General features: G+C 35.8%; 1 protein-coding gene across 1 annotated transcript; it reads right to left on the bottom strand.

The window, feature by feature from the left end:
* Positions 1-649: 649 nt before the first annotated feature.
* Positions 650-12,279, bottom strand: LOC132142191 (neuronal acetylcholine receptor subunit beta-2). The gene is made up of 7 exons (XM_059551852.1): positions 11,852-12,279; positions 7,908-8,053; positions 6,860-6,904; positions 6,484-6,593; positions 3,641-4,586; positions 2,386-2,528; positions 650-2,184 (listed from the first exon to the last, which is right to left on the bottom strand). Exons 1-7 carry the CDS (start codon positions 11,913-11,915, stop codon positions 2,169-2,171), a joined length of 1,470 nt encoding a protein of 489 aa, XP_059407835.1. The 5' UTR covers positions 11,916-12,279; the 3' UTR covers positions 650-2,168.
* Between the last annotated feature and the right edge of the window lie 8,276 nt (positions 12,280-20,555).

Genomic DNA, 20,555 nt, shown 5'->3' with positions numbered 1-20,555 from the left:
TGTGTATACACACATACACGCACGCACACATATACAGGGTTTGTTTAAATTTTTTTTTTTTTTTTTATGCTTGAAGAATATTGTGCACGTAAAATGATATACTGCATATGAAGTCCCAAAAAAAGGCTATTAAAGGCAATTTTAATTATTTAATTGCACATTCATGGTAGTATTTAAAATGATAAAGCTCTACCTTTTGTCATTACCACTTGAAGGATTTATCCCTCTACAGGGAATATGATTTACATGGGGAAGGCCACTTTAAAATGAGTGCACACCCATATCTTAGTGGTTTCCATAGCAATGGAATATTTTCCATGCTAATGTCGGAAGAGAGATTAGCGAAAGCATCTACATTCATTATGCTACCCAGTGCGTGCATGTTACTGAAGCATCAGTTAAAAAGGTAAAACTCTGTCTACGTGTTGATACCTCAGACACATCGACACTTTAAAACAGATAAGCACCACAGTGTGTATCATATGTGTGTAATATATAAACCAAATATCAATAATGAAAGATTGTCCACGAGGAAAAATGCATTTGTGTGTACTTGTAAATGGACCCTCTCGATTTAAAGATGGAGCATAAATATTGAATGTGCAATAAAATAAATACAAAGAAAATGCAGAAATTAAAAAAACAGCTCTCACATGAAGGAAAAAAATATTTATTGTATTATTTTTATAACTGCAATGCTTATTTTGAAAAGTCTATTGATCATACTTTCGTGGTGGTGAAGTGATCAATCACAGCATGAAACTTTCTTTTAAGGCAATTAAAATGTGCTTCAATTCCGTAAAACCACTTACAGCCATTAATCAAACGTTCATTTCAAACAATACTGAGTGAACTACAGTTTGTGTCAATGCATTTGTATGAGGTCAAGCAAGGAGGAGAAAAAACGTCTTAGAAAATTAGTTCTTGCATCAAGGTCTCTGATAATCCTGCTCTTGAAACCCTGTAAACCCTTCTTTGATATAAGTGAATGTGTGCCTTGAAAAAAAACATAAAAGTGAACACTACATAAACCATATAAATGTTATACAACAATTTGGCTGCAAAGATGACAGCTGACAGCTAAAATATTATGCTATTATTGCTCAAATGAGAAACTCTTAAAGGTGCAGTATGTAATTTTGAGCTATTAGTTAAAATATATAGCTTAAAAATATTGTTTCTCCAGTCCCTCCTCCTCAGACTCGATGCTCACATGGGTTGCCAGATTGAGAACATGCGACAGGGAGAATTCAACTGATAAAAAAAGGCAGCGAGCCTTACAATGTAAGCTGACAAGATGATTCATCCATGTTTAAATATTCCTCTCGAAACAGAGATTTTTAGTTGGATCCAAAGCTTTTTAGGTTGGATAGAATCTGTGATCTCTGACCCAATTTGTTTGCTGGATTCCCTGACTGTATGAGGAATCACACAGACCAAAACAAAAACAGACATTCTGACACAGAATGCACATTTAAAAGTAGATTAACCGACTGTAGCATTGCTTTTCAGAGAAACAAGTTTGCAAAGCATGTTTCCTAAATATCTGCAAATCAATTATGGTATTTGTATGCTTTACTATAATAATAAAAAATCACATACAGCACCTTTAATTAAAGAAACAGGATCATTGGTTTATAGCTTTGAGACTGTTTGTCATGTGACACACATAGGGAATTCACTAAGAAGGAACAGAACCAGCAAATGTGTTTATCTGCATCTAAAGAAATTATGCAAATTGAGTAATGGCATTTTTTACGGCTGATTATAACACTCTACTCCAATTAATCATCATTTGATAATTTACTGTTACCACGATCAGTAGAAAATGTAAACAGGTATCTGTTTTACATACAATTGTGTTTACAGCCAACTTCCTGTGGGCGATAATAGCGCAACGTTAATACACATGCTATAAGAAGCCTAATTTGCATAGAAAGGAGGTTTTCAAAAAAAATAATTCAAATGCACTGTGCTACTTAAACTGTATTGCGGGTGGTTGGTGAATAAAATTCATAAGTTTGCACTGAAACACCACACGCTAATGCTACAGTTTAGTGAATTCGCACCCACAATGGTTCTGTTCTGCTGAACGTTAATGTGGATTCGTGTTTGTGATATGTCAAAGCTGGTATGCCCCAAAGTCACAGGATCACTCAGCAGATATTTTAGAAATCCCCATATCTGCAAATGGGAAAGAGAAAAATATGATGGGAAAAGGCAGGGAAGGACAGAGAGAGGCAGATGCATCAGTAACTTTTCCACATCGAAGGTGACACTATTGTTAAATGCAGAAGTTTATAAAACTCTGGAAGGCCCTTGCCTCCAAACACTCCTCTATCATGAATAAAAGAGAAGGAGTAGAGAGAGAAAGATGTGACTCACACTTCTTCTGCCACGGGGGTGTTGTAACTCTGAAAGAGAGGCTGAACAAAGAGTCCGAGTGTGCCGACGACACACACCAGGATAAAAATCCAGAGGAAGAGACGGTCAATCACCATGGCTACATACTTCCAGTCCTCAATGATCTGCAAACCAAAAAAAAAAAAAACTTAAACCTACTTAAATATTCATTACCATTACAAATATGCATCTTTTAGTATTTGATTTCATTTACAAAATATGTGATGATTCCAATAATGCATAATTATAAATATATGTTTACACTTTAAATGTGTTATGACATTTCAGTGTTAATATAATAATTTGCATATTAAACAGCATGTAAAATGTTATAAATTTGTACTGTTAAAAATTCATAATATGCATCTTGAACTCTTGAATCAGATCACACTGGTTGTGCTACATGTTTTTTGATTCACTAAAATGAACCGACTCATAAGAGTCATTTGTTCGGGAATCAGATCACACCGGTTGTGCTGCATGTTTTTTGATTCACTTAAATGAACCGACTCATAAGAGTCATTTGTTCGGGAATCAGATCACACCGGTTGTGCTGCATGTTGTTTGATCCACTAAAATGAACCGACTCATAAGATTCATTTACTCGGGAATCAGCTCACACTGGTTGTGCTACATGTTTTTTGATTCATTAAAATGAACCGACTCATAAGAGTCATTTGTTCGGGAATCAGATCACACCGGTTGTGCTGCATGTTTTTTGATTCCCTCAAAAGAACTGACCCATAAGATTCATCAGATCAATAGTGAAAGTGAAAAAGTGAAAGTGAAGTGACATTCAGCCAAGTATGGTGACCCATACTCAGAATTTGTGCTCTGCATTTAACCCATCCGAAGTGCACACACACAGAGCAGTGAACACACACACACACACACTGTGAGCACACACCCGGAGCAGTGGGCAGCCATTTATGCTGCGGCGCCCAGGGAGCAGTTGGGGGTTCAATGCCTTGCTCAAGGGCACCTAAGTCGTGGTATTGAAGGTGGAGAGAGAACTGTACATGCACTCCCCCCACCCACAATTCCTGCCGGCCCAGGATTCGAACTCACAACCTTTCGATTGGGAGTCCGACTCTCTAACCATTAGGCCACGACTTCCCTAAAATAGTTATTGTGCTGTATTGTTGATTTACTAAAACTTCACTCTAATCCACTCAAACTCAGTAATAAATAAATCGATGAAGTCAATCAGTCAATAAAATACAAAACCACATCTCACCCCTTCATCGTCATCCTCAATCTTCATATGTTCAGCAATGAACCTCACACCATCTATGGCCTCATCCACATCTTGGTCGTGCCTGACTTTCACTCTCTGCCTGAACTCCGACCCCTCAGGGAGTTCACCGACCCTCCAGGCCCCACACACACGCCCAGGGTCATCACTTAAGAAGAACGAGTCTCCATCCTGATGAGATGAGAATGATTTTCGCTGGTGTTTCCGTCGAAACCTTTCCCGTACATTAGACCTTCCAGGCCGTCGCATCAGAAGGAAAGTAGGAAGCTTATGAAGAAACACACACTTGACCCACTCGGGCATGTAGTGTGTCGATGGAGAACGGTGGTGCACGTTGAGCACACACACACTCGTCACAATAGAAAATGTGACCAGCACCATTGTAAACATCAGATACTTTCCTATTAATGGAACAGCCAATGATGTTGGTGGAACAATCTTCGATATCAGTAGCAGAAACACAGTAAGAGCCAGAAGAACCGACATGCATAGTGTCACCTTCTCTCCACAGTCTGAAGGGAGGTAGAAAACCAGAATTGCAAGAGACGTGATGAGGACGCATGGAATGATAAGGTTAATCGTGTAGAAGAGAGGTTTGCGTTTAATCACAAAGTCGTATGTGATATCCAGATATGTGAGGTCATTGGGGTCTTCGTTTTTTCTGCCAGGGAGGGAAACAATATCCCATTCGCCGCTGGGTGTGTAGTCATCACGACTGGCAAAATCAGACGTCAAGACAAGATCGAGTTCTGTGCGGTCATAGGTCCAAGAGCGAAATTTAAGCGTGCAGTTCTGTTGATCGAAAGGGAAGTTACGGACTTCTATAGCACAGGCGCTCTTGTAGATGGCAGGAGGGAGCCAGAAAATATCCCCAGTGTTGGAGACTACGGCATTGCAGTAAAATGATACTTCATATACACCATCAGCACTGTAAGAAAAAATGAATATTATGAATATCAATAAACTGTATTCTGTGTATTCCTAAAGAACAAAAAGGGAGTTACACTGGGAAAATGTATGCAGTTCTAAATGCATTCTATATTTATTTACTTTATTTATTTATCATTCATTTTTTATTTAAAATATATTTGTATTTTATGCAAATATATTATAAAGAACAAATAAACAATTTATGTAAATTTAAAAAAAAAATTCTAAATAACAACAATTTCTAAAACAAATTAATGTGTTAATTTCATACATTTTTTATTTAAAATAATTGTTAATCTCTTGATTTCTTGAAAATTAAACTAATATCAAATTTGGCGTTCTAGGGTTAGGTTAGGTATATAATTATAAATGTATTCATTTGTAAGTCACTTTGGACAAAGCATCTTCTAAATAACTAAATTTGTGTGTGTGTGTGTGTGTGTGTGTGTGTGTGTGTGTGTGTGTGTGTGTGTGTGTGTGTGTGTGTGTGTGTGTGTGTGTGTGTGTGTGTGTGTGTGTGTGTGTGTGTGTGTGTGTGTGTGTGTGTGGTTAACTTAAATCATAGCCCCCGTTTTGAAAAACCCGTGAATATGAGATGCTGAGAACGCCTCCTCTTCACACACAGTTCCTGGTTAGTATGCATTAATTAACAGATCTTTAATCCAGGATCTCTCTCCCTCTGTGCCCTTGAAAATATTAGTGTACAGCTTTTCAATTAAAATTATCATAGAAATTCAATGCTTATTTAAGCAAAGGATTCGATGCGCCAGTGTCTCTAGACGTAAGCTAACTAAAGTCTCATCCCACCAAATTTAGCCATTTAAGCAATGAACATGCGTAAGTGCATCCTTTATTTTTATCTACTAAAATAGAGGTTATATAACACATATTGCTTCCACTACGAACAACCATCTGACCTAAATCAAACACTTTAAACATTTTGCTAGTCATACTTATTTTTTTCTTTATTCTTCTGAGCTTTGTCAAGACCATATACGTGAACGACATGAAACAACAGCAACAAGGGAGACTACTCTTACTTTTGGCAACTTTCTAGCATAATTATCCAGTCTTGTGTAACAGTGACAGTTTGCTTGTTGTATTGTGTTTGACACTAAACACTGCTCTGCATCAGGTCTCACAACATCCCATGGCCTTAATAAGAACTGAAAAAAGCTGCAAAAATTTAACTAATGTGGTACTAATAACGGCAAAAACAAAGTTATTCCAAATAAAACATTAGTTTATCAAACATTATGATACACATGTAAAAGTGCATAACTATACTGAATGAAAGTATGTATCAGTGCTTAACAATGAGGTTGTTATATATTTTTTTTTTTTTACATATAATTTATAATCATATATTTATAGCAAATCTAAATAAAATAAATTGCTAAAAATAAAAAAAAAATTATTTTGTGGTGTGTGATCAGTGAAAATAAACATCTGAACTACTCAGCCAATAGAAAATCATACATATTAACCTCATATTGTCATTATAATATAGAGTCAGTACTATTATCAGTACTTTATTTTATTTTTTTAGAAATGAATGCTTTTATTAATAAATCAATTTTTTTCACTTTTAAATATTAATTTCAATTATAAATTATTTGTTTGACTTAGCAATAACATATTCCTTTATATATATTATTTCACAAAATCCTGTTTTTCTGAAATTTTTAATCAAATAAATGCAGCCTTGGTGAGCAGAAGAGACCTTCAAAAGAAATTAAAACTCTTATTGATACCAAACTAAGTCTATAAATTTATGCATTTAGCAGACACTTTTATCCAATGCGACTTACAGTGCTTATATATCAGTATATATATATATATCTATAGACAGTAGATAATGATATATAAATGTACTGGTCACAGTTATAGCATACTTGTTATAGAGTACTATATCAGGAAGCCAGATGTGCTGTGATGGTATTCGTAGTTTTTTGATGCCTTCATACTCATTCGGGTCCCACACCAGTCTGTAGTCAGTCCACTCCTACAGAGAGAGTAAAGTGTGGTTCAAATTTTTCAATGTGGGTTAGACAATGTACCAGAATTGCTGCCAAGCACACTTTTAACAGAACAGCTAAATGCATTCACTTGGTTAAACAGGATTTTCCCTCACTTTTAGAAATGAACTATAATTGAATTACAACTCAAATTTGACACACGCAGTAAATGCACTCATGTGTTTGACAGCTGATTAGACTGTGTTTTATAACACTATCCAGATGAGAGCACAGGCATAGCAGGTGAGCTCACCTGAGTCAGCCACACATTCGTCGTCATGATTTGTTCCCTCTCATTCTATAAAAAGAGCAGAACATTGCATGTAACAGCGGAAAAGTGAATAGAAAATAATCGGGTGGAGTGACAGGGTTATGATGAGATCAGGACATGACACAAGATGCATCAACCATGTGAGCACTAACACTGAGTTCTATCTAGAAATGACACGAAAGGGTTAAAGCATGTGAAACTCAGTCTGAATGATTTGCTCTAATTTACAGCTTTGTGAAGCACAGATCTGAACAAATGAGATTCCACAGAGGGCGGGGCTACACAGTGCAACAAGACAAAAATAGTAACAGATTGTTTTGTCACTTGTCACTGTGTGGCACTGCGCCTGGTTACAACAGAGTGTCAATGTGATTTCACCTGTCAGTGTGAATGACCTTACGTCTCTAATGTGTCACAGGCATGTTACTGCTGCACCACGGCTCTAATGCAATTGTGTGCTTGTGACATGAACATCAAATGCACCATTTATACACACACTCACACGGTTGAATGCAAAATGCCTTAAATGTTAATTATTGAAATATCAAATATTTAAAAAAAATGTAAATATTAAATATTAGCTATAAAGTTGAGTCAGAATGAAACTGATATTTATATTCAGTATTTTTATTTCTGCTCATCAAAGAATTCTGGGGGCGAAAAACACTTCAACGCTATCTACAGTTCATTAAAAAGCAGCAAATCAGCATGTTGAAATGATTTCTGAAGGATCATGTGACAATGAAGACTTAAAACTTTTAAACAGAAATGTATCTAACATTTATATTTAAGACATTTAGCAGACACTCTTACCCAGAGTCACTTAAAAAAGGTTTATACAGTATAGGTTAGGGTCATGAGTTTGTACTGTAGCCTATATATTTATGATGCTGATATCACATATAATAAATCACACAAGCAAGTGTGTTTGTTTAGAGTTGGAGCTAAACTCTGCGAAACAGTAGACCTCTAGCTGCCCACCTCTTCTCGAATATTTTGTGTTTGCTGTGTGCATATGAGACATACTTACCACACTAATGAGCTGTGCAAGAGAGACTTTGATGCCAATAGTGACCTGCTGACTCTTATTGACCGCAGGACGGATAAGTTTATTGTAACGCTCAGGCCCGAGCAGAAAATCTACCAGCCTCTCCTCAGCATCAGCAGCAAGAGACCCTAAAATACACAAACACAAACAATACATGTTTTCTCTATTAAAGGTGTCATATTATTAGGAATTGTTTGTGAAATTTACTGGCAATGTCTGTGTAAAATCTATATATCTATATCTAATATACATCTATATCTATATAAACTTTTCAGTGCAGTACAGTATGACTGTGTGTTAGCTAGAACATAAAAGAAAGTATTTTTGTGACTTTTTTGTGATCAATGTGAGTCTGAGCTGCACATTTTAGAGCAGATTATTGTGTTCACTTTATTTATAAATTACTATAAATGAACTAAATTATGACTGATTTGCCAAAGTAATAATAATAATAATAGGAAGAAGAATTAGAGAAGAATTATCACATCAGAAGAAAAATGACATTAAAAAAAGGTGTAAAAACAAATTTAACTCAAAAATGGCAAGTAACACATTGTATTAAATGTGAAATTATAAAGATGAAAATCTGAAAGTATTTTCTGTTAACATACTCCAATAATCTTGTTTTATATGATCCCTTCTAGACTGTTCTAGCTTTGCATCTAGTGTCTGTTTGCCAAAATCTTTTAAATTGTCTTTAAATGTCAAACATCAAATCATCAAAAGACATTAAAGATATAAAGCAGTGCTATCTCCTACAGTTTCTTATAGTTCTGGAGCTTTTGAGAAAATCGTGAAAAGGTCAGAGGTGTCTGCTAAGCTGCATGTAATCTGCTTTCACTGCAGAGCAAAAAAACACAAACATGTCAGAATCATTTTTCTCCGCATCTTATTCCATCATAACTCATAAGCCCACCAATGCTGTGGAGGGGGTGTGCCAATGACATGGCAAAACAATGACTTGCCAAGCCGGTAGCAACACACACACACACACACACGTCATTTCCTCCCCACCCATGTAAGATCTCCAGTGACTGCGCTCCTCCTCTCAAAACAGAATACTGACACACACACACACACACACACACCTAGTTTACATCATGAATCCAAGAGTGTGTCAGACTCAGTTGGATCTGTTCTGCACAGGAAGACACACACCTTTGAGCTTCTGTGGCTATGCTGAGCTTTAGTCATTTTGCATGGCTTGTCCCTTTAAGCAAAGCAAGGTCCTGATCCACTTCACATCAGTTTATGTGTGTGTTTATGTGTAACTCAGTGCTCAAGGATGTTATGTTAAGCAAAAGCCTCTGGAAAGACCATCAGTGTGTGACTATATATGTGTGTCTGACCTAGTATCTCTAATCTCAGACCCATCTGTGTGTTACCACCATTTCTAGCTTAATGCTTCATCAGACAGACAAAACATCTGCAGCAGCATCTGACTCTAATATAATTTTATTGATTTATTTATTTACCATTCTTTCATTGTCTATATGAGCTGCAGTGGATTCAAATGCAGTAACAGAGAGTACCAAAATCTCCTTATAAAATGACGGGAATGTTTATAAATAAACAAACATTTCATATTTTACATTTTAGACAATGCACGTTGGCATGTTCAAACCTAATCTGTTTAATTTTATCAGAGTAAGGTCATAATGGCATAAGCATAAACCAGTTGACACAGGTAGTTTTAATAGCCTTTTACCCAGATTTGCACATCACATAGGCTGCCGCTACTGAGACTCAAACCCACTACCTTTGGGTTACCAGCTTGACTGGCTAACCATTAGGCCACAACTGCCATAATATATACAGTGTTTTTGACTTATAATTTATTGATCCATAAGGCATGACACTGCTGCTGTCTTTTAAGCTGTTAGCCAGACTTTACATCATACTACAAAAAATAGAGTGATGATCTTTACTTTCTTGATGTCAATAGTGTGCTCATATTTACTTTTGAGCCTTGTAGACCCTTTTCTTTTACCAAATTGTGCTACTCGTACATTAAGTGAGAGTCCTTGTATCTCTTTAGGTGCTTCTCTTCAGATACACATTTTTAATGCAGGTTTATACTTTTAAGTGCAGACATTTTCTGCCTTATTTTTCAACGGGGAAGTAAGAAAAATATGTTTTCTGTGAATGTGCCAGACTTCTGGTTCATTAGCTGCTGTAGGGAAATAACGAGAAGAATATAACAACATGCATTGAACAGTAAAACTGTTTGCACTACAAACAAGTGTGTTCACGATTAAGATAATACATTAAAATAACATTTTAAGACACAATTGTTTGCTTTTCAAGCAGCAAAACAAGCTGTTTTGTACAGCTAAAAATAGCTGGAAGCGGAGGACACCGGAAGCCAGACTCATAAAATTTACAAATGGCCACACCCGCTCTTACTGGAAAACTAAGGTGGATAGAAAGCCTGAGTAAAAGACATGCACACAAACATGCACAACAATTCTTGAAAGAGCTGATAACAAAGATGAAAGATATCATACTGCTACAATTACCATGTTATGTGTGTGTGTTTGAGGCTATTCAGCTGAGCTGTGATTTTTGTGCATGTGACTGAACTGCTTCTGAAGAGGTTGTGTGTTTTTGTAAAGCTTGCTCTGATGTTAATGGATGTTAGTGGGGGTTAAGTGCTCTCATCCCTCACATTGTGTATAGGTCTTATCCCAGGTTATATCTGCACATCGATCGTAATCCTGCATTTTCGGATCTATTACATATATATTTGATCATTTTAAGATATTTAAGATAGGCTTTTGCCTGGTTGTGGACACTAGTAATCACAATATCACCAATATTTCTGAAAAATAACCACGATGCTTGTTATGAAATTAATCCAAATCAAGGCTTCTACAGAATTTCAATATAAGAATCTAACTTCTGGACTCTTAACAGTTTGGTGATGTTTGATTTAATTTAGCATGTAACTACAGAATACATTTTCTTTCTAAATGTATATTATTTATTGTACATTTATAACAATTTTATAGCGCTTTGTGCATTATTAAAAAAAATAGCAAGCAATTTTTTTTTTTACATTAATATTACATTTTATATTTTGCTGTTAGAGTACAGTGAATATTTTAATGACATTTGTTAAGGCCTTCAATTAACCTTTATTTATACTTCCTTTACTTCCACATTCCAAAACTGGAAATATGAAAAAAGTCTATGGTCATATGGCAACTTATAAGTGAATAATCCAGCTAAAAAAACATCTTAACTTTAAATACTTTTATACACAGGTGCCTTAAATGTTTATATATAATAATATATTTGTCTAACCCTACACAGACACATGACATGTAGTTAGATAATAATAATAATAAACATTGAATATAAAATTAATTAATTAATTAAAATTGCATGGAACACAGAAATAGTTAAAAGAATGTTCATGCTGCTCTTTTTTATGAAAGTGGATGGGGACCAAGCACCGTTTAACTTCAACAATTACCAAACAAAATAAAGCATCAAAAGTAGTTCTTATAACGCAGGCACTATAATTCAAGTCTTCTGGAGCAATATGTAGATTTACAGAGCATAGGATTCAAACTGTAAAAAATAACTATGACTTTCCTGAAGTTCAGAAGCACAAAAACTCAAAGAATAGTATTTGACCTACTTAATAAACATTGGACATAATAAACTTAATCAACAAGTCTTCCACTATGCACATGTGTCCCACATGAACGCATGCATCCATTATGAGAGAGAGAGAGAGAGAGAGAGAGAGAGAGAGAGAGAGAGAGAGAGACTAACACCATGTTACCAATGTCAGTAATAAAAAAAAATACTCATGCTTAGTTTTTGCGTGCTGCTATTTCTGAATATTTTACTAATGGCTATTTGACAAACCATTATAATAAATATTATTTAAATACAAGTATGCAATAGCCTCTTACTTGTCACGCAGAGCCAAAGTAGGCAGAAACAAATAAGCCACTTTGATGCCATCACGAAGACCATTACTCTCTCTCTCTTTCTGTCCTGGGTGAAGGTTCACAGTGATGTCCAGTGCACTCTCCAGGACGGGCGCTGTGGTGCTTTACCCTAGCCCAGGGTTATTCTCTGTGCTCCGGGCTTTGCTCTTTCTCTCTCAGCATTCAGCAGCCGTCTCTCAATCATCGACAAATGTTTTGCTCGCGTTAAGGCAATGTACTCCAGTGCGCCGAGAAAAGCGCGAGCCCGTCCACAGACTCCGGTCAGATTACGCGCGCTAACGTTTGAAGCGCGCTTAAGCCTTTCATCAAGTCAGTACGTATGTCTTAACGAGAAAGAGACGCGGCTGTTGCAAACATGTTTCGTGACAACAAGAAAGCAAATGACAGTACACTGTAGATGACTCCATGTAAACTTTTAAGCGATGAAGCGCGAGAATTGACACGCAACACACACGTCACCTTTTAAAGCTCACATACTTAGGCAATAACAATATTCTTATAGTATGCACTTATATCATTTAATGTATTCCTGGCTGAGTAATCTTCAGATGCAGTGCAGGGATCTGTGAGAACAGTGATACAGTCTCATATGGGACTCCAGGACTCAAAAATATGATTATTATCAGCAGCTTCAATAAGGTATAGGTCATTTTACGACTTCTTGCCTTATCAATCATTAAAGGGTTAGTTCACCTAAAAATAAACACTGTGTTATAGTTTCTGTCATCAGGTTGTTCCAAATCCATAAGACTATATTGAATATATTTTATTAAACCTGAGAGATTTCTGTCCCTCCATTGAAAGTCTATTCCAACTTTGATTAAAACGTTTAGAAATATTGTAGTAATATTTTACCATAAGGTCACATTAGTAAATGCAACTAACAATGAGCAATGCATTATGTATTAATCTTTGTTAATGTTAGTTAATAAAAATACAACTGTTCAGTGTTATTTCAAGTTCATTAAATAATATCAATCCACAACTTTTGATTTGATTTGATTAGTTGCTGACCCACATACTGTATACCTGCCAAAAAAATGTCCTCCCTTTATCTACTTTTTAATATCTACTGAACGATTCTATTTTAATGTCGTTTTAAAAAGGCTGTCAAGGAACCTGAGCACCCTTAACACCAAAAACCTTTCTGGGTGACACTAATTATGGTTCTGGCTCACTTCTTCAGGCGAGTAAAGACACAACCAGTGGGGAAAAGTATAACACAAGTGTAATATGTGTTAGTGGTATAATTAACATTTCAAGGAAACAAGGGTTCAGACCCCTTCTTTTTTCTTTCTTTTTTTATAAACATCAACTTGAACCTAAACTTAACATACAGTGATCACCAACTGCTAAAACAATATTAATAAGTGATAACTTTTGTTGCATGCCAGCAAAACAATTTTCTCATAGCATGAGGGTTGGCAGATGATTATATAATAACCAATTTAAAGCAAATGATCAGCAGAACACTTGACTCACCAAATGTATACATGTGAATGATGATTTCTGCTACATTTTAAACAATGATGCCTTTCTTTGAGGTATAGTTATTGTCAAAAGGGGCATTAATAAGATATCTTTCGTTTGAATAGTCATAAGGTTTCTGCATATGCCTGCTCTTTGTCTCTCACACGCACACTGACACACAAACACAAGGAGAGGCAGTGAGGTTAGAGCTTTAAAAGGCAAGCTTCTGCTTTCTACAACCACAGCAGGTAACCTGCCAACTGTTAAAAGCAGAATCTTGTTCACAGCATAGAATAATCTCCACACTGCACACACACTTTCATATAGACTCTACAATAAATACCGACTGATTATGTTTCATTGTGTCATCGGACACTCATATCTGAGACACTCATTTCAGTGGGATACCTAGTGTATATATTGATATTAATGTTGAAGCTTATAAAGATGTGTAATGTGGCAAAACTGCACAAGAACTGATGTCTTTGGCATCCAGAGGATCTAATCATAACCTGATTTAGAATTGGCCTCCTTCAAGAGGATGCCTTTTTAGAGTAGTTAATACTAATACAAAAACAATATACTATAGAGATTCATCAGCTTATTGTTGTGTGACATCCAGAAAGACACTTTTTACATTTTAATGCCGTGGTAACACTTCATAATAATGTTAATTGTGTTATCATTGGTTTATGCATACAATATCATGAACCAGCAATTAATTTTATAGCATTTATTCATGTATAAATGTACTATTATTCATTGTTTATACAACTGAAAATGTGTAAAATGTGTACATAGAAATTATCACAATAAATGCAGTGAGAGTTTTGTGGATTAACTATTTTACAGTATATGCACTTACAGTGAACTTACACAAGAAAGTACTGAGTAATATAAAGGTAACTACTTGGACTTAATGTGGGTTAAGGTTAGGGTTAGGTTCAGGGTTAGTATAATTAGTAAGTAGATAGTGCATACATGTAAAACAAGAATGTAAAATGAATCTTAGAGTTAACAAACGTTAACACATTAAACATTACTCTAAAACATTACTGACATTTTCATGCTTTTATGGCACACTCTTCTAAAAGTTTAACATTTCTTCAACAGCGTTTACCAGCATCCTCAGTCTGTGCCTCATGTACTGTAATTACCCATAGATCCGTTGCTGCTTTAAAAACACATACAGATGTTTCACACGGAGTCATTAATTTCAATCAAAGCTGTGGCTGCTATGTGTAGAGGGGGGTTATGACAGGAGTGTTGGGTAAATTGTGTTCTGCACACACATCCCATTTACGGGATGATGGAGATTCCAATCTGTCGTAATGGACTTGAATCACATCTCGCATTGTGTGGCCCACAGTAAAAGAGATTGACGGGCAAATAGGTGTGAGAGACAGATTACTGTAATATCTGAGGGATGTGTACAGATTTTAAAAATGGTAAGAGATGATTAATTGGATGTGCCAGTTTTATACTTATTCCTGGAGGACAAACACCTGTTTTCTAAGAAAGGTGACATTTCAGTTCTGATCCATCCTCCATCCATCCAACCCTCTGGCAAAAACAAACAGCTGACACTTTTCACAACATTTCAAATACAAATAACACAAATACATGTGGCAAGTGGATACCACATATAATGCTTGAAAATCTTACACACACTTGAGTTTTAAAGGGATACTCCATCTAAAAATTAAAATTCTCCATTTGCTCACCCCCAAGCCATCCCAAATGCATGACTTTGGTTCTTCTTTGGAACACCAACAGGGATTCTTAGAAAAATAATTAATTGCTGTTAGTCCACAATGTCACAATTGACCGTGGGAGGAAGGAGGAGACAAGGAGCAAGATTAACTATCTTTTAATTGCTCAAAACACAAAGGAAATCCAGCATAGGAGCAAGAAACATCACAGATACAGACGATGTAGACCCGGCATATCAGATACGCAAAGACAGGAACTTAAATATTAGGGATAAAGGTAGGGTAGACATGCAATTTAAACTGTTTTGGGTTGGTCTTCTGTCACATTTCACTATGGAAGGAAAGAGGAGACAAGGAGCACGATTAACAATCTTTTAATTTAAGGGAAATCCAGAATAGGAGCAAGGAACATCACAGATATGGACGATGTAGACCCGACAGAGGAAAAACGCAAAGACAGGAACTTAAATACAAGGGATAATTACTAAACACAGGTGCATGGTGTGAGACAATCAACATGGGAGATTGAACACAGGGAGGAAAACACAACATAATGAGTCCAGGGGCGTGACACATACAGTGCAAGTTCATGGGTCTCTTATATTTGATGCTTCACAATAGCAAACTAGTATGATGCAGTTGACAAAAAGTGTCTTCTGAAAAAAAAGATAGGTGTGTTTGAGAAAATAGCAATTTTTTAAATATTTAAATTATAAGTCATTGCTTCCCGGCCCACTGCTGAATGCCATTTTAATAGTTCATAGACATAAACATTTGTGCAACCAGAGATGCAGAAGGACCGTATTTCTGAATGAATTTTATGAATTACTGTGGAGTTTGTTTTGATAGGTTTCAGAAGCATCCACATTGAGGGACCTGCACTCGCCTACAGTTTATCAAAGATCAGACACACATCTAGGGTGACATGGGGTTTAGTAAATGGTGAGAGAATTTTCATTTTCCTCGTTTATCCTTTCATAGCAATGGTGGCAGTGGCCTTTTTCAGCTAGATAATGCATCCTGCCACACTGCAAAAATTGTTCAGGAATTATTTGAGGAACATGACAGAGCTCAAGGTATTGCCTTGGCCTCCAAATTCCCCTTTGGACAGCGATCAGTGATCTAGGGGTCTACAATTCACTCTTGCTTATAAGAGTGAAACCAGTATGGCCTATATATTTTTATGTAAAAAAAAAAAGGATTCTTCTAAGAGCCTCTCCTTGGAAAACATTTCAACTCACCCATAATTGAAAACACTAGGATGAGTTTGAAGTGTATTTGTTTTAAACGTGTTTGGAAACAGCCGTACTTTGTAATTCTGTTTGGTGCCAATAGTGTCAAAGAAATCAAATACATCAACTTTTAAAGCCAGTCAATTTCATGATGTGTGTCCCCCCTCGTTGAATGTGATTCTGCTCATTCAGCTGTTATATTTCATGAAAGTGTCAGCAAGACCATAAGGTCAAAGACAGCGGAAAGCTTTAGCCCTGACCGCTGCATAACCAAGGGTCAAATCCGTTTCAGGGGGTCAGTGCAGCGCAATTTAGAGGTGAGGAAAGTGTAATTGGGACTATCTCTGACACTGTCTGTCATGCACACACATATCCAAATATACACCCATACCCAAACGTATTTCCTGTCATAGAAATGCCAGCTTTGGAACTGCTTTGCAGTCAATTTGTCTATATCAGCAATATATTTTACTTGCATGCAACCATATAGATACTGGGCTGGGTGTGATTATGGTTTATTTATTTATTCATTTTATTTTATTGACAGAATTACTGCAAGTCTGAAACTTTTTCTCTCTTATTCATCTCCTGATTTTTAAATCTTGAATAAACTGGCAGTGTGACATCATCCCATGACATCTCTCACAGATTTTGTTCACCATTAATGAAAAGTACATTATTATCCTGCTTACGGCCAAGTATTCTTCTCTCCAGCAAAGCCTTCTTTTTCAGTAACCATGTCTTATCATGAAGGACTAAAAAATGTAATCCTTCACCAAAGGTAATAAAATCTATTACCCATTACTAATTAAGTAGGGTACTTTTTGTTGTTTGTTTTGCCATCAAAGTAGCTCTCTTCAACCAACATGACAGATATTACTGATTAATTATGATTCTTAAAAACACTGAAAAATTTAAGCTGCACATGCAAGTGTATCATGCTGTTTTCTACAAATAATAATTTATATAAAAAAAATATTTGCTCGAAAATTCACTATTAAATTTGTTAAAATTGTTAAAACCCTTTGGTTTTGTTGTCTCGATAAATTAATATTTTATAAAATTCTCCCAGCCATCCTCACACAAAAACTCCTTGATTGTGCACAAATCACATAGGCACATATAATTACATATTACATAATTTGGCTTTAAAACAGCTAAATTCATCTTTGAGGAACATTTAATTTTTTACTTAAAATTATTTTATTTTTTTAAGTTGCATTCAAAATCTGCTTGACTTAAAATTCGACTGGGAAAATAGCTCCGCTTAAAGGCAGAGTTCAATTTGTGTTTCTCAGAAGAAAGAGAGCCATGCATGTTTGGAAAAACTTATGAAATGCAATATTTCTCCATGTCTGTGTCCATGTGCTGGACACTTTCTTGTGTCACCATCAGTGTTGCCATGATATAATTTCACTGTGGAGCTAGTGCAATGAATCGCATCTAAATCATGACTCAGGTGATTGGCTCAAAAACCTGTATGTGGAAAAAAAATTGACCCAGATGCATGAACTGCATAATACATTATACACATTTTTACTTTTGCCAAGATCAAGTCACTGAAGTGCACTGTGTTTTACGGTAGTCTGTAACTACAGTCTTCTAGCATTAAACCAGCTGAGCTGTATAGATTATGGAGCTCCTTCACAGAATCCAGTGGCTAAGGGATTACCAGAGAGCTGATCAAAGGCATTCTAATCATATCCAGAGCACACCATTAAATGTTATTACACATTTCCCGTCCCTCTTCCACAAAATACCAGTTCTGCTATTTTTACTAATTATTTAAAAAAAAATTGTCCCTTGCCCAGTCCCTGCAAATTCATTGGTTTATTTCATCATTAAGCTAAACCATGTGTTCCATCTTTACCTCCTCATTAAGAACAGAACAACAGAAACAAAGATCATACATACATATGCCCCTGTTGCCCCAGTGTCATTTCACAATAACGCTGCACTCTTCTTGCCTCATTGGCTCTCTGCTGGGAATCTGTGCTAATTTGTTGTCTCCTCTTGCCCAACAGGGACGGATGGAGTGTGGCAAATGTAAATGCAGAATTGTGGAGTTGAGTTGAGTCAAATGTCAAGCTCAGCTGCACTGCCACATGCTCTGTGAGTCTGCAGCATCTGTGCACATGGCACTCTGTGGATAATGTGATTACTCTAGCAACCGTGAGGACTGTGGGAGACAGAGAAACAGAAGTTACACAAAACCATGCACAATTTTACACCGAAGGAGATGAAACACTGTGGAAAAGATGGGTTTAGAGGTTGAAACAAGAAATCAACTACTTAAAAAAGATTCAGACAGTATTCACAGAAATATTAAATTCAAGAGCTAATTTGCTTTGCAAACATATGGAAGCCCATAGGAGGTAACTGCAAATTTTTCTCCCAAAATTCTACATATTTTGTATACTGTAAGTTATAAGAAAAGAAATGTAAGATATGAATGTGCAATTCAGAATGGCAAGATTTATGCTCAGATTTGCGAGATACAAACTCAGATTTATGATTTTTTATTCTGATTCCACATCTCACAATTATTTTGTTTGTCATTAAAACTGTAAAAACAGCTGCACCTTTGTATCTCAGGATTTGTATTTGGTATTGCAAATTGACATCTTGCAATTCTGACTTTTTCTCAGTATTACAAGTTTATATCTCACATTTCTGTCAGTTCTCAGAAACTTAGAAAAGTCACAATAAGCTTTTTTTATTTTTTACTTGTGGCAAAAACAAACCTCCATACAAACCCTACTTTGAATCATGACAGCTTCATGAAAATGATGGGCAAATGAAGTGATGGGGAACATGAAAAATAAACACTCTAATAAGGACCTTTTCCTTATTTAAGGGGTTCTAAGAAATGGAAGTCACCGTAGTTGGGTAAACTTCTATTGTGGTGAACAGAAACTACAACAAATGTTCCAATTGCAAAATAATAATAATAAATAAAAAACAACAGCATTTCTATTGATTTACAACTAGCTTCCTAAATGTGCATCCAGTAGTCACATGAAAATTTCACTGCAGCATACTTTTTCTTCATTACATAGACCTCTGGGGGAAATATTCTAATGTCAAATATTGCAAGTATTATGCATCAATAAAATATACTCCATATGGTGTATCAATAAAAGCAATATTAAATCCATACCTGACTCAAAAATGTTTTGTTCATATTAAAACCTAGTTAAAATGCTTGTTTAGAAATGCAAGTATAAATATTGTCTGATTACGTATAGTAACAATTTAAAGAAAAGAAAAACTATGTTCACAAACACACTCCAGAGTGTTTGGACTCAGTCTAATGAGTCTGAACATTCACTCATAGGACAGAGCCAATTAAGAAGAGATTTAGTCCCCTTGAACAAACCTTGTTAGACTTATTATCTGATTTTTATTCATGAGGCATTCTCATACACACAAATATTTTGATTCAGAACCTGTTACTGCATTAACTTAAGACTATCAATTAAAGCCCACTTGATCTTGATTTCAAACACTTTAATAAAGTTTCAACTTAAGCAAACATCTTTGATTCAATTAAAAACTTGTTTTACTGATGGAGCATATATTATTGATATAATAATGATGAGCTAAAGGGCTTGAAGAACATGTAAGGTGTTTTTGAGGCATTTTCCTCTCTCTTTCTCAGTAGAGGTGATGTATAATTGCTTTAGTTCTTATATTACTGCTGAATATTCTGCACTTATTTTACTTCTGATTAGTTTTGTCTTCAGCAAGTGAAATGCATGCTTGATCAGGCTGAGATCAGGTGATTGAGGCAGAATATTCCACTTATTTAACTTCAAAAAATCCTTTGCAGTATGTTTTGGGTCATTTTATAGATGATGTTGCGTGGTTTGTATCATAAACTGTTCCAAGCCTTCTCCATGCTTCTTTCTTCCCATCAGTGTGATTGATTTTAGTTTCATCTGTCCAAACAATGCTTTTCAGAACTGGTCCGGCTCTTTTAGATGTTTTGACAAAGTCTAATATATTCTTTCTATTCTTGGCATATGGCATATAATGCATATGAATGGATGTTGCAAATCAAATGGGTTCTTATAGAGAGGTTCCTGCGATCATCCACCTCTGTTGTCTTCCGTGTACAAGGCTTTTTTATGTTGCTGAGCTCACAAGTGTGTTGCTTTAATCAGAATGTATAATGGATTTGTTTCATTTTTAAAGCCTGTTTCTTAACGGCATGATGTGGCTTCAAAACTTCCAAAATTTAAACTAGTT

The sequence above is a fragment of the Carassius carassius genome, chromosome 6, assembly GCF_963082965.1.
Source record: "Carassius carassius chromosome 6, fCarCar2.1, whole genome shotgun sequence".
Taxonomy (NCBI): Eukaryota; Metazoa; Chordata; class Actinopteri; order Cypriniformes; family Cyprinidae; genus Carassius; species Carassius carassius.
Note: the sequence above shows the minus strand (reverse complement) of the source record. Positions and strands in the feature narration are given on the sequence as shown.